This window comes from Triplophysa rosa, linkage group LG15, assembly GCF_024868665.1.
Source record: "Triplophysa rosa linkage group LG15, Trosa_1v2, whole genome shotgun sequence".
NCBI classification, from domain to species: domain Eukaryota; kingdom Metazoa; phylum Chordata; class Actinopteri; order Cypriniformes; family Nemacheilidae; genus Triplophysa; species Triplophysa rosa.
In genome coordinates this window covers 7,869,744-7,897,083 of record NC_079904.1, presented here as the reverse complement: position 1 = coordinate 7,897,083, position 27,340 = coordinate 7,869,744, and the positions used below count along the sequence as shown (strand labels likewise).

The following is a 27,340-nucleotide window of genomic DNA, read 5'->3' as shown; positions in this document are numbered from 1 at the left end:
TATGAAACAAGACATCCTTGCCTCCCGTTCCGGGCGAACGATGTCCGGGGTGACTCGCGCGGAGCGACGGCCTCGTCGCGGCGCTCCACAGAGGCGACCAAAACAGTGAGGAAGTCAATGCCGCATTGTGTATCGAGCTCGCCGGCTACATGTTTGGTAATTATCCCGTCTGTTTGTTGGAGGCTTGGATCTGTGAGCCAAACCGGCTGACAGTGGAGCACAACACCGTCAACAAAGATTAACTTCTTTACGATTCATTGTCTAGGGGGAACTCAAAGCGTCACTGCTGCGTCTGAAACTATATGACAGAAATTAAAGTGTATTTAATGGTTGCGTAATTGTATTGTATTTGGGAATGGGAATTGTGTCGGTTTATGGTGGTCTCTGTAGTACGTATATGCATTGCATCAAAGCATGATAATCAAAACCAAGAAAAACAACAACAAAAAGTTGAACAAACACGCACATACACACAAATAAGATAAACCTTAAAAATAACTAGTAACCAATTCATCTTATTTGTAGGAAAACCATATGTTAATAACCATAAATGTACTATCGCAACAATTTAAGAATTGTTTAACTGTGCTATTAGTAGAAAATCTATATTAAACTATTCCTAATATGTATGTGGATACAAATAAAGTTATTTGATATATATAAAATGAACCATTATATTAGGTTAAATATATTATTTATAAGTTATATATTAAGTTTATAATAGTAGCCTAATTTTTTATATTCTTTGGTTAAAGGGATAGTTCACCCAAAACTAAAAATGCTGTCATCATTTACTTACCTTCGAGTAGTTCCAAATCTGCATAAATGTATTTGTTCTGATGAACTCAGAAAAATATATTTGGAAGAATGCTTATAACCAAGCAGTTCGGATCCCATTGACTATAGTAGGAAAAATCACTTTATATTTTTGGGGGGGTTGGGTTTACTTATTTTGGGGGGAGTAAACTATTTATTGCAAGCAAATCGGCGAGGTCCTGATATGTAAATGTTAACGAGAAAGTTAGGAGTAATTAATTAGGCTGCAGGGCTCTCTAAGCTATTTAGGGGCATCCCTTCATTGAGCATTGAGAGCGCGTTTCTCCTGTCCAGCTCTTCTCAGTTCACATCGCCTCTCAGAGGGCAGAATAGCCCAAGCCTTGATCCTCATCAGTTGTCATCCCCAGTTCGGGCCACTTTGGCCGCTGCTAGTGGGGAAGTCAGGCCTAATCCCTGGAAGGAATCAGGGCAAAAGAAAAGCAACAATAACCAAGTCAACCGTAAAAAATGAAAGCGAAATCTCTATTATCAGCCTCAACATTTCCCAGCGATGCAGTGAAATCGGGCTGGTTTGTCATTCGAGTCAGACACCGGGGGGAGAATCTGGGGTCGCTCTGGGTTGGTAGACTCACACGACGTTTAGAGCAATATTTCGGCGAAAGGGGGCCTCGCATTTGCAAAATCCCCCTCACATCCCGCCATAAGCATTAAATGCAGTCTGACTTTATGTTGTATAGGCAGCGCAAAACAAGAAAAGAGGCACAGTTCTCGGATAAAAGAACGCGGTTTTAGGGGATTAGGGACGGCCCAAAGGATGGAGAATAACTTCTGCATAACTTTACAGCTCCTCTCTCCCCTGTTTCGGGAGCCAGGTTTAGTCTATAGGAATAAAAAGTGCACGGTCTTTAATTAACCCTTAACTGGTCGCTTATAGTTGGTTTCACGAATTAAAAAGCTAAAGCAAACGTATAAAGGTAACGCCAAAATCCTGCTTTGTATGTTGAATTAATTATTTTGTGATGAGTATTGTTCATTTGTCTTAGTGATTGTGTGTTTTGATCTATTTAAAAAAATAGAAGGCATCCATTTGTTTTAGGATATACTTATTTTGAACAAAATGAACCCATGAGGTATAATGACATAATGATTGTGAGGATTAGCTGACCCATAAAATCCATTTTAATTTCCTTAAAGCCCTGCTTTTTATTTTAAAATTAAATGAGGACACTGAGTGACACTTTTTAATAATTTAAGGAAAGTTACGCCAGACTCACCCCACTGCTTAAGAGCTCTCCAGTCGATGAAGACACTTCACGCAGGCTAATTAGTGATTTTTGTCCTCGCTCAATTGCTTGTCGCCGATGTGCATTCAAATGAAGTACTTCATGCATTTGGTAATTGTATGCCTACCTGTATTATAAACTTTATTAGTTTCACACTTATCAATAATTTGACTTTTTTTCTCCATGCTATGCGTCTCTGCCTGATAGTATAGCCTATTTGATAAGGGATTTGTGAAACGTTTTGTTGTCCTATTCCATTTCATAAGCTTGCAAACCTGCTCTGAAAATCAGATGCGCATGGAAAAGAAGTAGATGACTTCATCTAAGATCATCCAATTTAAAGCTACCAAAATAACAGAGCCGCTAGTGATGGAGAGATAATGCCACAATCCACGACATCAAACCATCGAATTTACCCTCAGACATCAGCTCACGCAATAGAATAGCCCTTAATGTGAGGCATTCGGAGTCCCATTTCCATCAGGCTCTCATGCCTGCAGAATTGCCGCGGACTGCGAGTTATCAAGAGGCACTAATTTCACATTAAAGACCATTGACTGCAGTGGCTTGATTCGAGGGTTTGCGACAATTAACACAATCAGAATCGGAGCCCAAATCGTTTACCTTGACTCCGTAATTATTTTTTTGGCCGCGCGTTAACACGTTTGAAAATTGCAAGTGGTGTCAAAAACCAAGGAGAGGAGGAGGAGGATCCGCGCAATGTTTCTTTTCAAGCAAGTTTCTCTTAAACATACAGAATTAAATGCAAAAAAGGAATAAAGTATTATGCTACAATATTAAACTGTTATTCTCAGTTTCCATGGAAGGAAATAATAGTCCGTGTTAATGTTTGACGAAATAATTCAGTAAAAATGTGCAAAGCAATAATAATCTTAAGTAATATTAAAGCAATAGGACTAGAATGGGCTAATTAAACCGCCTTTTAATTAATTTGACCCATGTTAACATTTAATGGTTTTACAAAGACGTACGACGTATTTTTCAAATAATTGTTTTATTGAGAAATCCTTACAATATTACAAACAATCGTTTCTATAAACAAACAATAGACTATGCATACTAAACACATAAAAAATATTATTTCTTGTTTTTAGAAAGTTTACAGACCTAAAATACTGCAAAGGAGCATTCTCAAACACGTCAAATTAGGTTAAATTATAACTCCTCTCAAGACGTTCCAGGTGCTTCTCAAATCCCGTCCATCGCGAGATTACTCTAGTCATGTGACCGAGGCGTGAAAGAGAAGGAAACAGGAAGCTGAACAGAACCTGGAAACGCATCGGCGTGTTGTATTTAGAGCAAAGCGACATGGGTTTACTGATGAAATGTACATTTCTAACATCATGCCTATTTGTAGGATGGTCAGTTACAATAGTAAAGTGCTCCACTTACCCGCCGGAGGTGCGTGGCGATGGCGCACTAAATGCGCCTTCGCCGCCACTCGACTCTGAGTCACCTGCTTTGCAGGCGAGGAGTTTGGGATTCTTCTACTCTCTCAGTCTCTCATCTACCTTTCCAGATGACTTGGAGGTTAACGAGTATTGCATCGAAATGCTTCACGTTTTTGGTCAACGCTACGTGGCGTACGCGAACTGTTTAGTGTCTTATGCGCGACCAATAAAAATCTGTCAGAACTGTTACACTGGTTTCAACAGTCTGGTGGAAATATATACAAATATATCATCTGATCAGGTAAGGGTAAATGGCGATTGTAATATCAGACGTGATAGTTCAGGCCTATTAATGTTATTGTGTCGTTTGAAGGTTGTTTGACAGAATCCACCCGCCTGGTCACATGCATCGGTGTCTCGTGATGTTGTGTTATCAGTGCATTTCAAAATGTCTGGCCCACGAGACATAACTTATATCAAAAGAAACAACGTGTAGTTTAATAGAAGACAAAGTTGTTTCCATTTCATTGCACTTTTTAAAATGTGACTTTTTTATATTTTTATGCTGCTACACAATATGCCTCTTTATTAACAGCTGGGCCCTGGAAATGTCAGTTGCCATGACAGCCTGATGCGTTCTGATAGACTGATGCTGCTCTATACTCTCTTCATCAAATTAGATGAGATCTGGACAATAGCGGGATGTAAGCGTAAGTAAAGTGACAGCACACAGACTCAAACATTGTAGGTTATATTGAAAATGGCATTACCCAGCAAGAGTACATCCTGAAAGTGTTTCCTTTCATTTTCAGTTTTTCACAAGCACTGTCATTTAATTTCATTCTTTAACAGTGCTTGTGATTTTTTTCTCCTTATAGAATGTCTAAATGAAAATCAAGACACTCTGTCCAACGACACTATTTACTTTATGGCCTCTCTAAATCTGTCACTTACTTGCTTTGAGAAATTTCAGGTATGTAGCTCATAAATACAAGCTCTATCGTCTAAAACTGAGACAGTTAAGTGTGATAGTATTCTATTAACATTCAGTGTTTTTAAACAGGGGAATCACTCTGAACTGTGTAAAGACTGCAAACTGTCATACAAAAGGTTGAATGAGCTCTATGGCAAAATGGAGGAAAACCAAACACTCTGCATCGATATAGAAGATGCAGTGAGTCTGTTCTTTTTTATAACACTAATATATCAGACATAAACACGTTTTCTTTAGGTATAATGTGTTGGTATTTTTTCACAGGCACCAAATATGTTCTATTTACTATGTTTGGTATAGACCATTTTGTAAGACGTAAACAACACAGGTCCAGGAGCTCTTCCTGTTTCAGTTTTTTTTCATATATAATTACTGTAAAATGATAGTTCACCCCCGTAAAAAAAATCTGTAATAATTTTCTTGTCATTACTTTACTTGTCATATCAAACCTGTATCTTCCGCAGAACACAAAAAATATATATTTTGAAGAATGTTGACATGGCCCCCATTCACTTTCATTGGTTTTGTGTCCATATAATAGAAGGTAATGGGGGGCCAGTGCTGTTCGGTTAACCAACTTTTTTCAAAATACCTTCTTTTGTGTTCTGTGGTAGAAAGAAAGTCATAAAGGTTTGAAATGACAAGAGGGTGAGCAATGAGGACCGAATTTTCATTTTTGATTCAGTTCTAAATGTTCTGTTGGTTGTATTTTGTTTTTAACAATCGCGTAGTGTTGTTTACATCTGGCAAAAGGGTTCGTAATACTTGTCAGATTATGCATCAACTGAAATGCTTACATACTGAATGCTGTCTGTACTTTAAAGAGTTTTTTGCTTATTTTGTTACAATATTTGGAGGTTTAGGATAACTGTAAAAGTAGTCCTAGGCCTGTACAAATTGGAAGATCAGCTGGAAGAAAATAAACTGAAATACAAGACTTTACACAGTAAAATGTGAGAGGAAGAGTTAAAAAAAGACAATAGAATTGTTAGAATTGTTCAACTCAATACCTCATTTTCAGATGAACATGACAAGACGGTTGTGGAGTAAAAACTTCGGCTGCTCGGTCCCTCGCGAAGAGACTGTTCCTGTCATCGCGGTGTCCTGCTTCATGCTCTTCCTGCCAATCATCTTCTACCTAAGCAGTTTCCTGCATTCAGAACAGAAGAAACGCAAGCTTATACACCGTGAGTAACTCGCAGTGTACATGCATTTCTTCTGTAGATGGTTAAAGGATAAGGCCGGAGATGACATGCGATGTTAATTGGCACAATGTAAGAAGAAACTTCTAAATGTGTTTATTTTTTGCATCTTTAAAGACTGAAGTAATACAGTCTCTGTGTTCTAGGACAGGGGTTCCCAAACATTTCAGCTCGCGACCCCCAAAATAACAGTGCCAGTGACTCGAGACCTCCAATATCCTCGGAGGTGGTTAAAGTATACAAACGTTGCGCGCAAATGCACACATGCACCTATTCTACCCAAATGTGCATAATGACAACACAAAAGAGCACAGTCTTAACATAATATTATTTTACAGTTATTTACTCATTATTCTACTTGTTGTTATACATAAACTATGAATTATTACTACAGATTGTTGGATTTTATCGAACTGATTCGAGTGCTGATGGATGTGCCTCTTTTTGTACCTGAGGACGATGGCCCCATGTGACTGCGGCGCTTCTCCGCCCTCCTCCGCTGGCCTCCCTGCGTTGTCTTTGGTCGATATTAATCAACGTTTCATTTTGATAATTAAGAATATCCCAAATTTAAAGCCTGAAAAATAATCTGCGTGCACATGGGACTGTTTAACGTGGTGCTGTAAATTGACTTCCAGCACCTAACCTAATTTACATTTTACATTTACATCATTTAGTCATTTAGCAGATGCTTTTATCCAAAGCGACTTACAAAGAGTTTAGGGAGCAATAAGCGATATGTCATACAGGAGCAATAATACAATAGGTGCCAATACAAAGTTACTGGTTTCAACAAAAGCTAGACCACTTCCTGTTGAGAGAAAGAGAGAGGGCTAGTGTTTTTTTTCTTCATTTGTCTGTCAAGTATTCACAGAAGAGGTGGGTTTTAAGTAGTTTTTTTAATGTTATGAGAGATGTGGTTGACCAGACCGAGTTAGGAAGAATGTTCCACCAGGAAGGAGTTGTGAATGAGAATGAGCGGGAAAGCGATTTACAGCCCTTATGGGAAGGCAATACAAGACGCCGCTGGTTTGCTGAACGCAGGGTTCTTGATGGGGTGTAGGAGGGTGTGAAAGTATGCCGATGCAGATCCAGTGATAGTCCTGTAGGCAAGCATTAGTGACTTGAATCTGATACGGGCTTCAACCGGTAGCCAGTGGAGAGAGATGAAAAGGGGCGTCACATGAGCCATTTTGGGATGTGATGTAATCACCTCAGGGGTCATGATCGAGGGGGAGGAAATTCCAAAGGCTGATGGCTTTTTATTTGCCTGGTTATTTTTATATTTTGTTACACTTATTGATTGCATGTGCTTTTTCTAATAAAAAAAAAGATTTCTGGAAATCATCTTGTGACCCCACCCTCGCGGCCTTGCGACCCCCACTTTGGGAACCCCTGTTCTAGTACAACGTTTATGACTTCCAGGTTAAGATACGCATTGAAGATTCTGTTACATCTCCTGCCAGTGTGGTTTAATCTGTTCCATTTGATCCACAGCTAACAGAGCCAAGTCCAGCAGCAGCCTAATGAATATCCAGGACAAATTCAGCTGAGTAAAGAAGAGGCGGCTGGGGTGAATAGGCACTGAATCACTCACCTCTCTGATCACCTCTTTCACTGAACTAAAAGGCACTTTCTGTATAGGTGGGTGGGGTTCACTCCGAACACATCGAACACACATGGATTAAAGACTTGATGGTGGTGTCCAGATGCTGTCATGTTCAATTATATTATTTAAGCAGGATTGCACTATGAATTTGAAGATACCTGTAACAGGTTTATTGTCCTTGACCTGTTACAAAAGAGGTAATTCTACTGCCATTGATGGTCGACAGTAATTTTAATATTATGAAGTATGTTGGATGATATTATTATTATTGTATGTACAGTTTGAAAGAACAAGAGACTGCTAATGCTGCCTTTTTGCACAAAGAGAGAGTGTTACATTTTGTATTTTTATTTTGCTAGGTAATACTGAATTTACACATGCACAACATTGCAATGTAACACTTCAGGAAGCACTCCATATGCATTAGAGAAAGATCATTTAACAAATATTTAATAATTAAGGTAAAAAAATTATGCTGTAAGTGAAGAAATAAGGACAAAATGTAGTCTTCCCTCTACCTCTGACTCATCATGTGCTTAGACACTGTCATTCAGTTACCATTTAAACATCACAGAAGACCAATTATTCTGAGCAAGTGAGACAGGGAACACGAAAGTGCATGTACGAGTCTTTTGTTTGCTTGATACAAATGTTGCCTTTTCCTGAGAGTATTATATAAAGTGTTGTTTTAACCATTAGGTTGTATTTGTTAAGAGTTAATACATTAGCTAACATGAACTAACAATGAGCAATACTTCTATAGCATATATTATTCTTAGTTCATGTTAATTTCAATATTTACTAATACATTTTCAAAAAAAAATTAAGGTGTACTTGTTAAAATTAGTTGATGCACATGAACGAACATTGACATTAATTACCACTGACAAGGATTAATACATGCTGAAAACTTTGTTGCTCATTGTTAGTTCATGTTAGTTAATTCATTTACTAATGTTATCAAATACAACCTAATTGTAAAGTATTAGCCATTTTTTATAGGATCTGTTTAGTAAACAACACCTTTTTGCTAACTGTAATAGCGAAAATCCATCCAATAGCTTCCGCATACCCGCTATTAAAATGTTAATTGTGCTCAACTCCTTAAGCCTTTCCATGGTACAATTGAGAGATTTGTTGTTTACGTGGACTTTCCTTGGATTGCAAAGCACCTGCTTTCCCCTTCATTAGCAGCTAATCTAAATGTAGGATAAAGTTACTTGGCTGAATAATCGCAAGAACACATTCGTTTAAGCTGCATTGGCTTTTTAGTCTTAGGAAGCTGAGCCATTGGCATCACATTGGGCGTTAAGCACATTTTGCTCGATTTGTTCATCATATGATTGTACAGGAAGATGTGGGGAAAAATAGGCTTTTCATAGGCGGCTCAGGATTGCAATGTCTTAACAAGAATGACAGCTTTCAACCATGCATGCAAATGCAGATCCGTTAAGCGTTGGTGAAAGTCATTACTCCTGACCCCACTGGCAAATCTAGTGGCATATTTTTTTTTGGCCACGTGTTGGTGGAACTGACGTAAAAGCTGAAATAAGGCATATGCCCGAGCCTCGCTTTACCTGACAAGAACCCTAGAGAGGATGAAGGAAAAGCTGGTGGGGAATATGAGATTATCCCTCATCACGTTTTGCCTCGGCAAGAATCAGAGCAGTGACTTTGTACCTTGAGCAATGAACATATTATGAAATATCCCTGATCCTGAAACTCAGCGGGGGCTTAGAATTCCACCAAACCAATGTGTTTAATAGAGGAAATTTTGTTGCCATTGGGATTTTGGATGAAGTGCCGTTCATGAAATTAGAACTGTGTTTGTGATTGCTTTCTTTGCTTTTAAAAAAAATGTGAAGCCTATACTAACCAAATCTCTGATTGTTTTTTGAAGCCTTTTGAAAGGATGTGATTTTATTGCAACTAATAAAATGACAAATAATTCTAAAGCTAATCCGTGTTTTATGTTTTATTATATTTTATAACAATGTGAATAGAGATGATGGGCTTAGCTTTAAAAGGAATTGACTGTAAGCATAAGTCTTTTTTGTTAGTTATAACTTCTGTCCTTCACTTTTACCCGCCTTTCGAAATCCCACTTTTATAGGCTTAAAAAATGACATTAATGATAATAGCCTTGTTACAGTTAATGCAAATGAATTTTATGATTTCAGCCTGTTTAATTCCTTATATTGAGAACAGGTGTGAAATTAAACATTGTTGTATATGCAGTATTTAAAACATAACATGCACAAGTTAGCAGAGAAATAAAATGCATTCATTTATTGAAATTCATTCTTCCTTCAGCCCTTCTTTTAGTTCCTTTTAGCACTGCAATTTATATTGCGTTTACTATTCTTAGTCTGTACAGGTTAGGTAGTTATGCAAACCTTTCAAAACTGTCAGTTTGTTAGTTGAAGCAAACCCAGCTTTCGTGTTTTTGTTTTTAAGGAAATAACAAAGAACTTGAAATAGAGAACTCTCAGTAAAGAGCTAACGTGTGTTGCTGAATGAAAGAGGGGCATTATGACCTCATAAGGAGCGAAGTCTGAAGATCATGGGATTATGGTTTTATGATTATAGAATCACTTCATCACAGTGGCCATTTAGCATTGCTGAGCTCTTAAATGCCCCCCCTCCTTCCAAAGGTCGTATGAGAGGTCAGCTGGAGGAGACATCGCAGATGTTGATTTGGGTGTCAGAAACCTAAGGTGGATGACTTTTGTTCCCTGTAGCTTCTTTTAATAAGAGAACAAGATCGCAGTCTATAAACCTCACACAGACCCAGGAGGTCTGGCAGAATGAGAGCATTTGACAAAGGGACTATGGCATAAGGGCAGAAACATCTGACCCTGTTGGGCATCCCTGCCCACTCATCTCTATAGGTCTATGCATTGCCCATCAGCTGCAAAAGACGGATTTAAAGCCTCTTGAGGAAAATAATGGGCAAGGTTTTGGGGAGGCAATGGGTGGCCACTGTGGTTTTTAAAAATTCTTGGACATCTGAATAGGTCAGTAAAACAATATCAGAATGCAAGGAACAAAAATCCTTTGCGTCATTAAAATATGTAAATAGAGACTGCACAGCAAATCAATTGTGATGTGATGTACAATGTAACTATATAAAAATATTAATGCACATGACTTATTTTAAAAGAAAATATTTCTTAAATATCTTTTGATAAGACCCTAATTGTAAAAATGTTAAATATCAATCTTCACAACCCTTACTGTAAAACAGAGTGTTAAAATTGAATATCTGGGCATGAAGCAAAATTAATGTCACTTTGTTAATTTACATGAAACGTGTTGTAGTTGATTTTTAAACAGATTTATGCCCTCATAAAGCAAAATCTCATTTAAATCATGCAATAATGTGTAAATTAAGAAGAGGGGTTGTGACCTATACAATTACTTTCTGCATATTTAACTCTATCTGATTGCACTGTGGTAAGAGCATCTCTCCAGTTTAAAGTAAGCAGCCTCATCACCGTAGCTCTCATTTGTTATTTCGCACTGCCATCATCATTCAGGTCAATGGGATTGAAGAGGAAATGGCAAAGGTTATTAAGGAGGGTTTTTCGAGACTCAAGAGTTACCAGTCTTTTTTTACTCTTCTCATAAAGACTTATTTTTTATGTGGAATTTATTAACAATTATTTTGAATTGGGCTGTTGTGATGGCAACATAATATTTGAAACGTCCAGGGTTTAGTCGAACCCATTAATAATATTACTCTGGTGCCATCTATTGATGGGATTCGAAATTAAACAACAATTTGTTATTTGTTTCATCGTTTCTAAATAGACTGAGACAAAGATGTATTTTCATAGAGCACATTCAAGAAGTAGCTTTCTCTGAATTAAAAACATTGCCTTAATTGTTTGTTTTTTACAATTATTCGTTAAAATATTATAAACACGCGTATAAAAGAATATTCACACTGTGAAATGCGAATATAAAACAGCCATGTTGTTATATTGCCTAATTTCACTGACAAACTACATGCGGTACCGCGAGAGCAAAACGCACCATGCTTTCAACTAGCTCTCGCGGTATTATGATGTCATAGATCAAACGGTCTGCGCCGCCGATAACCTACTGTAAAACAAGTTTATTCTTCAACAAAAGAGTATAGATACCAAGAAGCGAAACTCTAGTGCTTTTTTATAAACAGCCTGGCCGCCATTTTGGGGTGAAAATGCTTTATAACTGACATGGTTTCTAGCGAGCCAAGGCTTTTGTCATCATGTATGATCGTCATTCAGGTTGATTTTCAGCTTTAATATATTTATTTTAACAAAGCAGCTGATATTGCCATCGCAACAGCAAAAAGTCGAGTCACTTTCACCCCAAAATGGCGGAAATCGCAGGACGCTGTTGTTGCAATGGAACGTTCTATTAAGCCATACTCTTTGCTTCAACTGACCACCATACGAGGGCGACATTTAAAAAGAAAATGGCGGCGGTAACAACCGAAAGCATGGCGTCGGAAACATGTGTTGCTTTTTTATTAGCTGATTGTTACGATGATGAAGATTTAATTGCTGAGACAAATACAGCTATCAAACGTCAGGAAGCCAGGTAAAGAAAGATTATTAAATGCGTTTATTTATTTAGTCAACAAACAGCATTGTGTTGCGAGTGCACATCGCGTCTTGTTTACACACAATTTCCACTGCGTTGTGTGTCTTATTCATTTGATATCAATTTCTATTCCAATACAGAAAGAAGGAGGAAATAAAACAAACTCAAAATCTGAAAAGGTGAGGTGATTCACATGGCGTGGATGGTGTAAAGTATGTTTACAATGACACGCAGTTCTAATAAATGTCCTTTTTACAGAGCTGGGGGAGAAAGAGGCAGTTTCAATACTGTTTTAGAAATCCTGACCATCGGCGACTTTAAGAGTTATTTTCGGTTGACACCAACTCAAACAGAGGTACTTACATTAATGTTTTTCCCCATGCTAAAAACTACAAATTTGTAATGGTTTTTATTAAATTTATGTAGACCTAAAACCAGAAAGGAAAAAAGAAATACTGTCTACCAGCCAAATAACCATAGTGATGTAAAGTAAATAAAATATGTTGAATTACGTTATGATGTGCTCCTATGCACATGCTAAGGTGCCGTAAGTGGTATGCTAAGGAACACACACACATTTTGTTATGTGGCATTTTCTGTTTGCTCAGAAGCATTTGTAAACTGCAGTTCTGAAGCTCAGCTGTAATAAAGAAACTTAAAATGTTTAACATCTTTTCACATCATGTGTTTTTGCATCAAATTATAGAGCGTAGTATTGATAACAGTATTGATAAGTACCTGTATCGATAAGCGGTATCGATATCGATAAAATCTTAACGTTACCCATCCCTAGTTTTTATGACAAATTTCTATGCTGTATGCTGTTTTACCATTATACCAATTACATAATGTTGTGGGCTATTTGTCCACCAGACAACATCCCACCCTATTACATTTACACTTATTCTTTGGCAGACACTTGTATCCAAAGAGATTTCCAAGTAGGAGAGCATATAACATTTTGTCAACACTCTAAACAGTACTGTTAGTTTACAAGGCCATGCTACTAGGAGGATTAAAGCTGGAGTAAGCAAGGTAGAAGATGAACAACAACAATTCTTTATTAGACACAAGGCATAGACAGTTATTGGTTAGTCAAATAAATGTGGAACAGGTATGTTTTGAGTGGGGTTTTTTTGACAGTTGTGAAGGATGCTGCAGTTCTGTTCTGCATTTATTTGACTAACCAATAACTGTCTATATCTTGTGTCTAATTTTTTTTATTGTTGTTCATTCTCTCCCTTGCTATTATTTAGCCTTATTCCCATTATAATCATTAAATCCATTAGAAGGTTCTTATGTACTGGTAGTTTCCATAGTTATTATTATTAAAAATGAGATAAAGTTATTGCTCTTTCATCCCCTTGTGTGTAACATTTGTAGGAGTTGGTACGAATGATGAAATCATATAAATGGAGTGCCATCAAGCAGGAGGGATGGACAGTGTGCCACGCAGTTCTTTCTAGTCTGTGGACATTATCTACCCAGGAGTCTTACAGTGGTGTAGCAAGTCGCTTCCATGTCACAGAGTCAGTTATTTGTAACCAGCTGTATGAATTTTGCTATCTTGTTGCCAGCAACTTGGAGAACAAAATCCACTGGCCTCAGGGGAAAGAAGCAGAAGTTTCCATGAAGGGTTTCTATTCTACTGTGGGCATATTGGGCACTCTCTGTGTAGTAGGAACCAGCAATATTCCTATTGACAGACCAACTGATGTTCCAGACGCAGAGATATATAAATCGGGGCAGTCCTACTCTTTAAAATTGATGGCTTTTTGCAACAACAGGGGTCGTTTTACCTATGCGACTGCAGAACACCCTGGAAGCTGGCATAACTCAAGGGTTCTGTCAGCAACAGAGGTTGGCAAGTTAATGCAGGAAGACCCAGTGGCTCTTTTGGAAGGTAAACACATCATAGGTGATTACACTTACCCGCTTTCAGAGCACCTTCTTACCCCATTTCCCGATTATTCAACGCTTGGACAGAAAAGGGAATGTTATAACCGACGAGTGCAGTCAGCACTTAAAGTAGTACAGGACTCTATCTATACTCTGAAGTCTAGCTTTCAGAGGCTTAGATGTCTGCAGAAACATTCCTATTACCAAACCAACATAGCTGTGGAGGCCTGCTGTATTCTATATAACATGTTTCTAGAAACATGTAGCATGCCAGCAAACTACAGGGAGGAGGCTGTTGCGCCAAAACCTTTCCATGAACTGACCTATGGGCACTCTGGAAGTCTCGGTGGAATATCTAAGAGACAGGACATTGCAGCATCACTCAAACGAATCAATAAAAAAAGGAAATCTATGTACTAGTGGATATGTATTTGATCTGTACTTTGACCACACGCATAGAATTTTGCTACAAGTAAAATGTTGAGATATAATGTGACTGTTTTTAATTGCAAAATCAAGAGTGACTCCCTAATAAAAGCATTTCCTCTGTAAATATTTGATTTGATTTTTTATTTGTAGGTCATTTAAAGTATTACTGGGCTTGTAAATTAGAGAAATACAATGTATTTGTAACCATGTATTTTGTTTATTTTAAATGCATACATTGACTTAATGATTATGTATTTACACAAATTGGACTTTTTTTGTTAAAAAGAATACAAACATTGAAATACAACTCCATTTATATGGAAAATGTCATCCTTAAAATGTTATTAGACCACTTTAGAAAACGTAAACAACGTTGGTCCAGAAGAACCTCCTGTTTCAGTTTTCTCTCCGCACAAACGTTTGAACACAATATAACCAACAGAAAATGTAATAACTGAAACAAAATGTTGAACGAATATCTTTAAATGTATTTGTGTATAATGTAAAAAATAAACCGGAAGTGCTTCTGGACCAGAGTTTACATTTTGCGAAGTAGTCTGCTGTAAATGGAAAAATGTGTACTCACAAATCTAAAAGGTCATTGAATAAACAACTAATGATTTATAGTGTATCAATTGTAAGGTAATAGATTTGACTATTTTAATTTTATTCGTTTCTCTTTGTACTTAGTAATAGTAGTAATATGCAGTAACTGATATAATTATTTTTAATTTTATGTTGACGTTACAAGATATGGGAATAAAAAACCCGAATAACTGTACTTCTGTAAATCGCGTGCATAGAACACGTATACCGCTACCCAGCAACGGCGCACAATTTTTGCGTATTTCATTGTAATGCAAACACGTCAAAATAAAAGCTAGCATGTTGTAGAAAGGTATTTCAACTATCCACATTATATCTCCACATCTGGTGACACGATAATGAGAACAGCTTAACAAATATTATGCGTGCTTTAATTAATTTTAATTAAAATATCGGTTGGATTTATCTCGCATCCTGGTCAGGCAGCTGTGATAATCGAATCTGTGCAAAATACGACAACCCAGCAAACCTTTATTTTGAAAGCCATCCCGATCCGTGTCGGAGAGTTCGTGGACGCTGGCTTCATTTTCCTGCATATTTGATTAGTCCTACAGTGGAGCAACTGATAGGGCGGCAAGGCGGCGAAAAAAATTGGGGTTTAGTGCCGCTGCAAAATGGCCGGGCAGCAGTTTCAGTACGACGATAGTGGCAACACATTTTTTTATTTCCTCACGTCCTTTGTGGGACTTATAGTCATCCCAGCCACCTATTACCTCTGGCCTCGGGATCAGAATGCGGGTAAGGCCCCATATGCTAACACTCGACCAGCTAACCTGTTAATTGCAGCTCAGTGATCAGTCCAGATGACCAGATTGTCACGCCTGTCATGACTATTTGTTGATTATTCACATATAACGTTATTCGTGTAATAAAATAAGGCCCGAGGGTGTATGCAAGGATGATTGACACCGAGGGACTCGTCAGATTGTTTATGCAGCATTAGCAGCCCAGTTAAACTATACCAGTTCAAATCAGCTATCGTTATGCGGAGTGTACATTTTTAAGATGGTTGTTTTATGTAAATCACGGTAATTTACTAGTTACTCACTAATGCCCATGTGCACTCGGAGTAGTGTTAACAGACGAGATAAACTCTAGTCTGTCATGCATGTTTCTCAATGCAAACAATGTCATATGGGTGCGAAACAACGCGTTTACTCCCTCTCATGGGTAACTTATGCTCATGGGGTGTCAATCTATTAAATGATTTTCCGAAATTTGGTCGTCTCTTTTATTTACAACCATACGCGTTGCTTTAGTAATCATCGGGATAGTAAGTTGTTCTCTAGCTGGTGTGTTTTTGCTGTAGCTTTTAAAATCCAACTATGCATTACTCTGTCTATCAAATACATCAACCATTGGCAGATATCAGGCATTTGCAAAATCGAGTTGAATGTCTCAACTAGCTTCCTGAAGATGTAAACAAAAAAAGTAAAATAATGTGATAATGTCCTCGTTTGTTTATATATTGCACTTTAGCGGATCATGTATGTTATCAATGCTCTTTATGCCTACATGAGATTCGTTGTCAGTCACATTGTCAGAATTATGTTATTAAAAATGTAAGAGCGTTAGTTGGTCATGATGGTTGCTATGGTAGCAACAGGCTTCATTCACCCAGTTTTAGTCAATAAATCAGTTTGTTATATCAGCCTATTTCGTAAGACAGCTGGTTTTAAACTGGTCAAAAACCAGCCAATACATATCTTTCTCTGATTATATTATTTTTACGAATTGGATCAATGGTATATTGCTTTCTCAGACAGGTTACGTAATCTGGCTCTCAATGTAAGTTATGCACACAGGATCACATTTAGATAATATAGCAATAACAGTCAAATGCTTTTTTTGACATTAATATCATCAAATGTACAAATATTAGGGATGCTCCGATAAAACAATTTAAAGACCCGAGTACTGATATATTTTTTCTAGTACTCGCCAATACCGATGCCTGTACCTGTATTTTTTTGTGAGGTGGCAATTTTCCAAGCACAACACACTGAAACTAATAACTCTGCCTCAAAACGTTATGAAAAAAGAAAAGTCACAAACTTTCAAAGCACACATTTCAGTCAGTTCTGTCAGGTATGTCACGTGAGGTATCCATCTTTGGTATCGGTGTATCTATATGAGTACAAGTACATGAGCTTGGTGTCGGGCCGATCGGTGCATTCCTAACAAATAGTTATTATTTAGTACCATAGTAAGTAAGTACCATTTAGACCATCAATGGGACAACCTCAGTACTTTATGGTAAGGGCTTTGTGTTTGTGTGGTACATGTAAATAGTCTATTTTACTTAACTGCTGTCTGTTATATAAATTGACAGAGCAATTACGTTTGAAGACTTTACGAAGAGTTCATGGAAGATGTCTGTGGTATCGCCTTCGGCTTATGAAATCACAGCAGAGCATTGTTCCAACACTTAAGTAAGTGATTGTGTTTGCATATCATTTTTTTGTATGTTTGTTTGAATGTATAAATAACCCTTAGTTTTGGTGTGTAGGAATAATGGCTGTCATGCTTTTTCATTAATATTACACATACTGAGGGGCAGTGGGCAGGTCAAAAAGGCGATGTAAGAGAAGTGTGAATGTGTTTCTGTAGCAGCAGCAGTCATAGTCATGGTGCATTCATCACGCGTGATGTCAGAAAGTTGCGAAAGAAAATATTTCTGCAGCTTGGTTTAAATAAATTATTGCACTGAAGAAGTTATGAAAAGAAAAGATTATTCAAAAATGATTATAGACCGTTTCTTTGGACACGTGCGCCTGGACTGCAGTTAACTTCCAGTCTGTGTTTATCGCTCTGGCAAGTGTCTAATAATATAGCTATTTATATTTTATTTAATTTAAGTTTATATTAATTGATATTATTTTATTGTATTAATAATTGGATTAAATAAACGATTTGTTGAATGTAAATTTGTTTAATAAACATTTGATGAATGGGTCCTGTAGTTTGTTGCATTTAAAGAAACCGTATGGGATATTGACATCTAGGGGTTGAATTTGGTATCACAGTCTAAATTCAAAATATTGGAGAGACAAGTTTAGCCAAGTAACGGTTCGGTTTCTTTTGTTTTTTATCAGAAATAATTTACACAGGCACTCTTATTATTTGCAAATGTGAACCGGAAGTGAAGGGCAGTCCACGAACACTTGTATGCACAGTAGGGCTGAAACGATTCCTTGAGTAACTCGAGTAATTCGAATACAAAAAATTATCTCCTCTTATTGCCTCGTTTAATCCATCTAACTACCGTTATTACTAACGCACAGCCCGCTAAACTGTATTCATGTTACAGGGCTCTCAAGCATTCACCGTGAGACACACATTTTAGTCTGTTCTCACGCTCACACCTATTTCTCATGCTGATAAATAAGTGATAGCTTATTGAAATGGTGAACTGCTATGCGTGTTTTCTCTTTTTGGGAAAGTTAATATTACTCATATTAAATATTACAGTATTATATAATATTATACAATATTATTTAACTTAAATACGAGTTAAATAGGAATAACCCTTATGGCTCTTAAGGCAAAATGTAAAACGGGAAAACCGGGTCTTGCTGTTGTCCCTACCACAATTGTCACTACATCTGAAATTCTTGAAGGAAAGCTTATTGCTTTCATTGCATTAAGATTTAAAGCTTTTATCATATACACATTTGAATCATTATGCTTTTTATCAGATTTATCTTGGTTTACACTATGACAAAGGTATGAAAGTTGTCATGGTTTTAAATCGCAAACAAAAAACATCCTGGCTGTAATCTGCTTTTTAGCTAATGGAGGGTCACTATTATATGATATATAAAATCTTTCTTTTTTCCCCTGTGTCATCTTAGAAAAGCAGCCCTGTTGTTTGGGTGGGCAATATTTCTTTTCCTGGCCTATAAGGTGTCTAAATTAGATCGAGAGTACCAGGAGTATAACCCCTATGAGGTCCTCAACCTGGACGCAGTAAGAACCATATCTCCTCCCCTCTTACTGATCTCATTTTTCTTTTTAGTTTTTGTTGTTGAAGTCACAGATATGTTGTGTTTGTTTGTCTTAAAGGGGGCATCTGTAGCAGAGATTAAGAAGCAGTACAGGGTGCTGTCTCTAAAACACCATCCTGATAAAGGAGGAGATGAAGCCACGTTCATGAAGCTCGCTAAAGCTTACTCGGCGTAAGAATGCTATTACCACCCATTTTAGTCATTGTTGCCCTTTAGATTCAGTGCTGTGTTATTTATAGCCGTCCTTGCCTGAGCCTTTGTTGGTTATGCACTGTGTAAATAATTGTACAGTACAATGTCATTTATTAAAGCTATAAAATGTCATCCATTGAGCCAGAATTAAACATTCAATTCATATGCTAACACTTCACAGTTATTGTCAATATGACATAGCAAATATTTATCAAGGTTTTTGCAATATTTGTATTCATGTCCACACCCACATTTTCGCAGTTTGACTAATGAGGAATCACGGAAGAATTGGGAGACATATGGCAACCCTGATGGCCCTAGAGGTGAGGTTTATTTCTTCATAACATTATTATTATTAATTATTATCATCATGACTATTTTTCACTCTAATCCTGTTTTTCTTGATTAGTGACAAGTTTTGGAATCGCTCTTCCTGCATGGATTGTCGACCAGAAGAATTCCATGCTGGTAAATTATTTTTCCAGCTGGCAGCGTTCTACATTTAAAGTGTGAACTACAAATGAGATATTGAATCTGCAAAAAAACAATTTGTCTGTGTCTTTGTCAGGTGCTGCTGGTCTATGGATTAGCTTTTATGGTCATACTTCCTGTGGTTGTGGTGAGTTTTTTAATGCCAATTAATGACTTAAACCTCTTTTTAAATTAATAACTTGGACCTATCGTGTATTCATTTCCATTGATTAATATAACGCTACACACTACAATAATGTGTGCGTGCATGTGTGTTTAGGGTACGTGGTGGTACCGTTCCATCCGCTACAGCGGTGATCAGATCCTGATCAACACAACACAGCTTTTCATGCACTTTATGTACAAAACACCTACAATGAACATGAAACGTAAGTTAACCACCTCTGGTGCGTATGCTTATTTACATACAGTACATATTTACATTAGCAGGATATATGGTTAAACCATAGTGACCTATAGTTGTTTAGTCAGTCTCCTGTTTGTTTGACAGGATTGGGGATGGTATTGACAGCAGCATTCGAGTTTGATCCTCGTAGCAACAAAGAAGCCATTATAAGACCAACAGATAACATAGAAGTTCCTCAGGTACAAACTGCATAATAAATAAATAAACTTGAAAAATTAGCCAATGGATAATATTTCAAATCATGGGTGTAATTCATATCTCTTTACAGTTGATTCGAGAACTGGGAAACATTAATGTTAAGAAGAAGGAGCCTCCATTCTGCTACCCCTACAGCCTGAAGGCACGAGTCTTATTACTTACCCACCTTTCCAGGATGGATGTTTCTGAGGATATAGAGGAGGGTATGAATTGACACACACACACTACATTTTTTATCTTTGTTTAGATGACACATTGACAGAGACGTATCCAAAGCATTTAAGCTATACAATGAGTCGAATCCAGTGCATGACCGTAATGAAGCCGGTTGTGCTTAGGGCTGCTCGATTATGACAAAAAACATAATCACGATTATTTTGGCCAATATTGAGATCCCGATTATTTAACACGATTACTCATTAACTTTTAAAACAACATAGAAAATAAATAACTTTGCTTTTAAACTGTGAATTCAACTGAAAAATAAATGTAAAGAAATAGCACAGCTGAACCACTGTAAGGAAAGGGGTGCGCTGTGGATTTATACCACAAGAAAAGAGAGGATCCTTGCAAAATGGAATGTGGCACAATAATCGTTTTACCTCGGATTATTTTGTTTTTGTAATTGTTGAAGGCCAAAATTGACGATTACAATTAATTTTCGATTAATTGCACAGCCCTAGTTGTGCTACAGGACTATGGTTTAGAATTTATATCGACTAACTGTGTTTTGGTTAATTTAGGGTTATTAAAGTGAAGTTTTTAATTTCTTAAAGATCAAAGGTTTGTGGTGAAGAAGTGTCCCGCCTTACTACAGGAAATGATCAATGTTGGCTGTCAACTAACCATGATGGCAACCAGTAGAGGAGGTGATTTGAAGATACACCTATAAAACTCACGTTTTTGATCAAAGATGATATGATGCGATTAAACATATTTGATGGTGTGTGACTGTACAGGCCTTCGGGCTCCAAGACTGACATCCATAGAAAACTGCATGAAGCTCTCTCAAATGGTGGTGCAGGGTTTACAGGAAGCCAAGTCTCCTCTGTTGCAGCTGCCCCATTTTGAAGAGGAACACCTCCGATACTGCATCTCTAAAAAGGTACTGATGCATCTTTCACAGCAATCTTACGTATAAGGACCATTTACTGTGCTTTTACTATAGTAACAGTAACTACACTAATGGCGGTATTTTAACTGAGGACAATATAATACTATTTTGACAAAATTATATTTATAGAATAATTTAATTTGATATACAAAGTTTGTAAGCTACTGTATTTAATAACAAATATCACTGTTGTTTAATAGGTTTAGTAGGTTTAACCATGTATTTAACTATAGTCACAACAGGTTTACAGCCTGTTAAATGTGGTTCGTGACTGTTCGCCTCACTTTCTCAGTATAAGGTGCGGACGCTGCAGGATCTGGTCAGTCTGAAGGATGCTGACAGGAGAAGCATGTTGAGATTCCTCGGGGAGGAGAAGTACGATGAGGTCATGGCAGTCCTCGGCAGCTTCCCCTACATCCACATGGAAACCAAACTTCAAGGTAAGTTTGCTCAGCGGCGCTTACACGTGAATGATAATACAATGGTTGGTGATTTACAGTATAATCTTGAGCTGTGTTTCATAACTCCACAGTGCTGGATGATGAAGACAGCAATAACATCACAGCAGGCTCCATTGTTACAGTTACGGTCACCTTGACAAGGAAGAGAATGTCTGTGAGTGGCACATCTACAAGAATCTCATTGTCCATCATTATCTAATCTAATGGTCTAAAATAAAAAAAATGGTAGGAGGTGATTTTTTGTGTGTAGGGTGAGAACTGATTATAGTGATGGTGCAGTAACGGCACGCAACCACAAGAGGTCCCTGCTAAACCTGTTTAGCAGTTTCGGAACAGTCAGTATTTGAAGTCTTTGCACAAAGCAAAGGCATACTCATTTTTATTTGTGTTTAGGATATGTTTGAGAAAGAGGAGAGCCCACAGCTGCCTACAGAAGAAGCTAATTCAGAGGAGGTGATCAGATATCATTTTAAAACACATCAGATGATCTTTCTATTTGATCAATGTCATGTCAAAACACTGGTTCTAAAATATTATTTTTATATTTTCAGCAAGGTGATGCCAAAAACAAATCAAAAGTTTGGCAAAACAAGAATAAAGGAGCTAAAAAAGCCACCAAATCCAAAAAAAAGAAACTGACTAAGAAGAAACCAGTCACCCAACAGCAAGTAAAGGGAGACAAAGTCAAACAGGCCAATGGCAACGTGGCAGGAAATGTAAGGAGCCAATCAGAACGCTGACATATCTCACTGGTTGTCCATTGTATTATTTAAAGTTTCTACACGTTTCCTCCACAGGAATCTGCCGCTGCTTCAAAAGAGGAAGAGGAGGAACTCTCTGAGAAAGGCAGCGAATCGGACGAGGCGGAGGGAAACAAGGACTCGCCCAGTGAAAGGGACGAGGAGAGTGACAAGCAGAGTGACACCGAGGTGGACGAGATCACTGGAGACGATGAGGAGGTGTGTGTTTGATTTGTGATCTACGATAGAACTTAGTGCTATTGGATAGTTTTCAACCGTCACATCTTTTCTGAAGGAATGGGAGGCCCTACAGCAGAGCATTCAGAGGCGTGAGAGGGCGCTGTTGGAGACCAAGTCAAAAGTCACACACCCCATCTACGGCCTGTACTTCCCTGAGGAGAAGCAAGAGTGGTGGTGGCTTTATATCGCTGATAGGAAAGAGCAGACGCTAGTGTCCATGCCCAATCACGTTTGCACGCTCAGAGACACAGAGGAGGTGAGAGATGACCACCCACTCGCTCTCTTCAATCCCATTTGATTTGATTTTAAATTAATTTAGTGAGGAAAGCGAATGTATTATTTTAATTTGGGATTGGGTAGTGCTTTCCTTTGAGCGCATAGTCCCATTTAGAATGCTGCAAGATATTCATGATATTTATTAGTTGCTATTTTATTCAGAAGGAAAAGTAATGCATTCAAAACTATCGCAAAAAGAAAATCCAAATAAATTTGCATAGTACGCTGTCACTTTAATGCAGTAAAAGGGACGGATAATAATAGAATGAGTGAATGTTTTCTTGTTGTGTGTGCGCTCGTGTGAGAGAGAGGGACGTGTTTGTGTGGCTTGCTGAGTGGTGCGAGCCGCATAGATTTCTGCGCTGCAGTTTTTCCCATTGCCTGTTGCCAGGCAACCTCCATACTGCAGTCTCTGTCTGGCTACCAGGCAGCCAGACGCCTGTCATAATTCTGTCTGACATAGCGGGTGCTTCCTCTCTGTGAGGAGCATGAGAATGTAAGGATGTAAACAAAAGGATCGTAAATCTCCCCGTATCTCTGTATTAACTCCTCCGCATTTGCTGAGTATGCACTGGAGAAACCAATGATTTTGTATACTTCCTGTTTGTCTCAGGTTGAGCTGAAATTCCCTGCTCCATCCAAAACTGGAAACTATCAATATTCTGTGATTCTCAGATCAGATTCATACATGGGATTAGATCAGATCAAGCCGCTTAAGGTGAGTTACATTTTAAAGGTTTTGTTACAAGCCTATTAATTTTTGCAGATTTTTCTTTTATTTACTAGATTTCTGTCAACTTAATTTTGCTTTGTTTCAGCTGGAGGTTCATGAGGCAAAGGCCATGTTGGATAACCACCCACAGTGGGACATCCCAGAAACCGAGGAAGAGGAAGATGACCAGGAGGACAGTGATGGTATTGAAGAGTCTGAGGAAGATGATGAAGACAACGACTAAACCAGTCAATTCATATAAACTTGAGCACAGCTCACACACACATGTGCCCACTTATACACACACACACACACACACACACACACACACATAGCCCCAGACCTTTGACGTTTTCTGGGCCGCCACACACGGGAGGATGTTGACGCCCCATGTTCCTGTTTAAAACACATGAATCACAAATCTGTCCGAACCTTTTCTCCGCATCATACGATTCGAGGAACTATTTCTAAATTCTCCTTGCATTCATCAGGTTGGTATTGATGGCCTGTCAGAATGGTTGTTTGTGGGGTCCAGCTGTGTTTCAGAGTTCACCAAAAGTGTCTGACCAACTAACACGTCAAAAAAAGTTATAATAATAAAAACGGGCTACAGCTGAATAATCACACACCTCATGACTGTCATTTTTCAGTGTCGCAGATAATACTTAAAGCGTATTTTCTACCTTATCATTTTGTAGTTTTATGTAGTTTATTAGAATTCAGTTATACCAGGTGTTCCCGCTTTTTATGAGGCTGTGTGAAGTGTATTCTGGAGTGAACCACATGGACGCGGGTCGGGGGGCTACTGTGACTTGCATTTCAGTTTGTCTCTACGTTTATGGAATTATTTACATTTTTGCATTTGGCAGACTCTTTTTATTCAAAGTGACTTTACAGCACATTCAAGCATGCGTCTTTGGGACTCAAACCCACAACTTTTGCGTTGCCAATGCAGTGCTCTACCAGTTGAGCTACAGGAACTCTATTAAAGTGCTACACATAAATCTCACCTTTATTAACTTCCAGTTTCACAAATAATGACTGCACACATTCCACAGCCAGATCTGCGGTTTAGTCCTGATTTAACTCAATATTGCTTAAGCTTGAAGTGCTCTCCCACTGTTTCATGCATAAGCGGGGAGATATCACGCTGCTTTCTCAGCGTAATATAATCATGTGGCCTGAGTTCAGTCGAGCACCCCCCATTTATTTATCCAACTGATTTTTGTCAACTGGAAATCCCCACTGCAACCGTTACAAAGACACATTGTCTGTAGCATGAATGTACAGACATACAGGCCTTTTCTTATCAATTGGACTAATATGTTTTGTTGGCCATAGAATTGATTTTTACAAACAAAAAAAATCACTATGGGACAAATGCTTTAATATATATATATAGTCTTACATTCCACGCCCTAATTATAAATAAAATTATCTGCTTATTCACTGTACAATTTTTAGTGGCCATAATAAGGTTCTGTCATCATTTGCATTTGGTTTGTAAAAGAAAATTACCAATGCAGGTGAGGGGAATAATTGAGGATCTTTTTTCAAGTTTTACTTTACTTTTTTGTGGGGTAGAATTTAGCATTTTTTTGTGGATATGATTATTTTCGTCCCATTGTAATGTCTCTTTTTGCAGAGATGAAAGGTTTGACACAGTATCGAAGGCGGTTATGTAGTGGTTGTGCACATTGGTCTGTTCTTTTGTCAAGCAGAGGGAAGGGTTAAAGGGATAGTTCACCCAAAAATTCTGTCATGAATTACTCGCACTCTCTAGTTGTTCAAAACCTGTATAAATTTCTTTGTTTGGTTGAACACAGAAAGATATTTGGAGCCTGTAACCAAACAGTTCTTGGACCCCACTGACTACCATAGTAGGAAAAATTACAATGGTAGTCAAAAGTGCCCCAGAACTGTTTGCTGTCCTACATTCTTCAAAATATCTTCTTTTGTGTTCAACAGAACAAAAAAATTAAGTAATTTTTTCTACTATATAAATGTATACAGGTTTGGAACAACTAGAGTGAGAAATTCATTACAGAATTTTCATTTTTGGGTGAACTATTCCTTTAAGACAATCAATTTGAACATTTTTGTAAAGTGGAAAACATGTATATTCATACATTGTTGATTTTTATATTACAGGAAATGAAATTTACATGTTTATTTCTAAGGTAATCTGTGTATTTTTAGTTCTGTTTGGAAAACGGCAAACTTCAAGTAGAAATCTTTACTTTCCCCCTCTGTTTTACTATTCTAAATAATTCAATTCATGATGATAGGGGAAAAGTGTCATATTCTGGCTGCATGTAACACACTCACAAGCAGTTTTTTAAAATGCTAAAGGTTTTACAGATGAATAGACATTTTAGTATTATAGCCCAAAAAAAGAATGTAGCCTCATGGTGTGTACTGAAAGTTGTGACTCCAGTGCACAGATAAAGAAAAATCAAGTCTTCGCATACAGAGAAACTCACCAGCCAGAAAAGGGTGAATTGCCTAGTAAACAGTATCTGCCATTTTTGTTTACAAGAAAACTGTCATTGTAAATGGAAAATATATATTATTTGTATTTAAATAATTTCAAATAAAATAACTTTTAAAATGATTTTTTTTGTTACATTAACATACACTTTTCCAATTTGGAGGTGATTTTATTTTTAGTCTGACACCGTCTGTCAATTTACGAGCAGTTAATTTCTGCAGCTTTAACTGGAGGTTCAAGATAAAACAGTCTTTTTTACTGACTTTGCCCTATTCAAACAGAAATTGCAATATCTTGTAACGACATCCAGTTGATTCTAAATGGTTTAAGTCTACATTTTCTTGAGAATTGTCTGATTTCTGAGTGTGAACACGTTGTAAAATTAATAGTTATCGACAACTTTCGTCACTGCTAATAATTGTTTTCGAAAATGTAAATTAATGTGTCGCATCAACTTGAGCTTACACAACATCAAACTTTACGGTATAACACGGGTAATATAAGCTTTTATTTTAAAAGCAGTAATGTGGACAATAGCACTCGAAATTCTGCCCACTTTTACGCGTATGGCTGATATTATCTTATACAGATTACAATGCTAAAAGCGGAATACGTCCAGCACCTAAATCGAACATGTTCGCACATTTCTTATTTATTTCCTGTCTGATTTTAAATATCTTTGTCAACAACAGGATCACAGCAAAGCACACTGAAAGTTCAGAATTAAAATAACAGTTGATTTGTAATCTAGGCTAAATACATTTTTATTTTGTCCAAAATACGTTATTTAGGAACAACTGGTAACTCCGTGCAAGAAACAAGACAAAAAAAAAACAGTTAACAAAAATCAGACCAGCATTCATCTGTTGTGAGTTTCTGCGAGTTGGAAAAACATTTCAGCTAAAATCAGAGGATGACCAACACCAGCAACACCAACATCAGCAAATGGCCAGCACCACGGACTGACCCGTATTTTGTTAAAAGGAATTCGCTTAATTTAGCCTATTTGTATTTCTGTAGGGTTCACTTTTACAGTTGGACGAGGCAGAAGTTAATTTTAATTCAGCCAATAGTAATTTATGTAATTTAATTGTAATTTATGTGCATATTTAACGCAATAGCAAATATATGTGTTAGGTGTTTAAAAAGCTAAACAAATAAATCTTGTTTTGTTGAGCTCGTTTTGTATGGGCTTGTAGAGTCGGTG

At 37.5% G+C, this 27,340-nt stretch overlaps 3 protein-coding genes across 3 annotated transcripts; all 3 read left to right on the top strand.

Annotated features, from left to right (window-relative positions):
* Nucleotides 1-3,313: 3,313 nt before the first annotated feature.
* ostm1 (osteoclastogenesis associated transmembrane protein 1) lies at nt 3,314-9,237 on the top strand. The gene is made up of 6 exons (XM_057353840.1): nt 3,314-3,773; nt 4,068-4,182; nt 4,351-4,445; nt 4,536-4,646; nt 5,488-5,653; nt 7,166-9,237. The coding sequence occupies exons 1-6, from the start codon at nt 3,390-3,392 to the stop codon at nt 7,219-7,221; spliced, it is 927 nt and encodes a 308-aa protein (XP_057209823.1). The 5' UTR covers nt 3,314-3,389; the 3' UTR covers nt 7,222-9,237.
* A 2,483-nt stretch (nt 9,238-11,720) lies between these two features.
* si:ch73-257c13.2 (uncharacterized) lies at nt 11,721-14,831 on the top strand. The gene is made up of 4 exons (XM_057352957.1): nt 11,721-11,867; nt 12,011-12,049; nt 12,129-12,225; nt 13,254-14,831. Exons 1-4 carry the CDS (start codon nt 11,743-11,745, stop codon nt 14,187-14,189), a joined length of 1,197 nt encoding a protein of 398 aa, XP_057208940.1. The 5' UTR covers nt 11,721-11,742; the 3' UTR covers nt 14,190-14,831.
* Nucleotides 14,832-15,333: 502 nt separating this feature from the next.
* Nucleotides 15,334-26,256, top strand: sec63 (SEC63 homolog, protein translocation regulator). Its single transcript, XM_057353528.1, has 20 exons — nt 15,334-15,542; nt 17,137-17,236; nt 18,659-18,773; nt 18,870-18,982; nt 19,265-19,326; nt 19,413-19,471; nt 19,572-19,622; nt 19,755-19,863; nt 19,986-20,080; nt 20,170-20,302; nt 20,876-20,968; nt 21,059-21,204; nt 21,506-21,653; nt 21,746-21,828; nt 22,068-22,127; nt 22,226-22,390; nt 22,472-22,633; nt 22,710-22,910; nt 23,544-23,648; nt 23,749-26,256. Exons 1-20 carry the CDS (start codon nt 15,419-15,421, stop codon nt 23,884-23,886), a joined length of 2,262 nt encoding a protein of 753 aa, XP_057209511.1. The 5' UTR covers nt 15,334-15,418; the 3' UTR covers nt 23,887-26,256.
* The last annotated feature ends 1,084 nt before the right edge of the window (nt 26,257-27,340 follow it).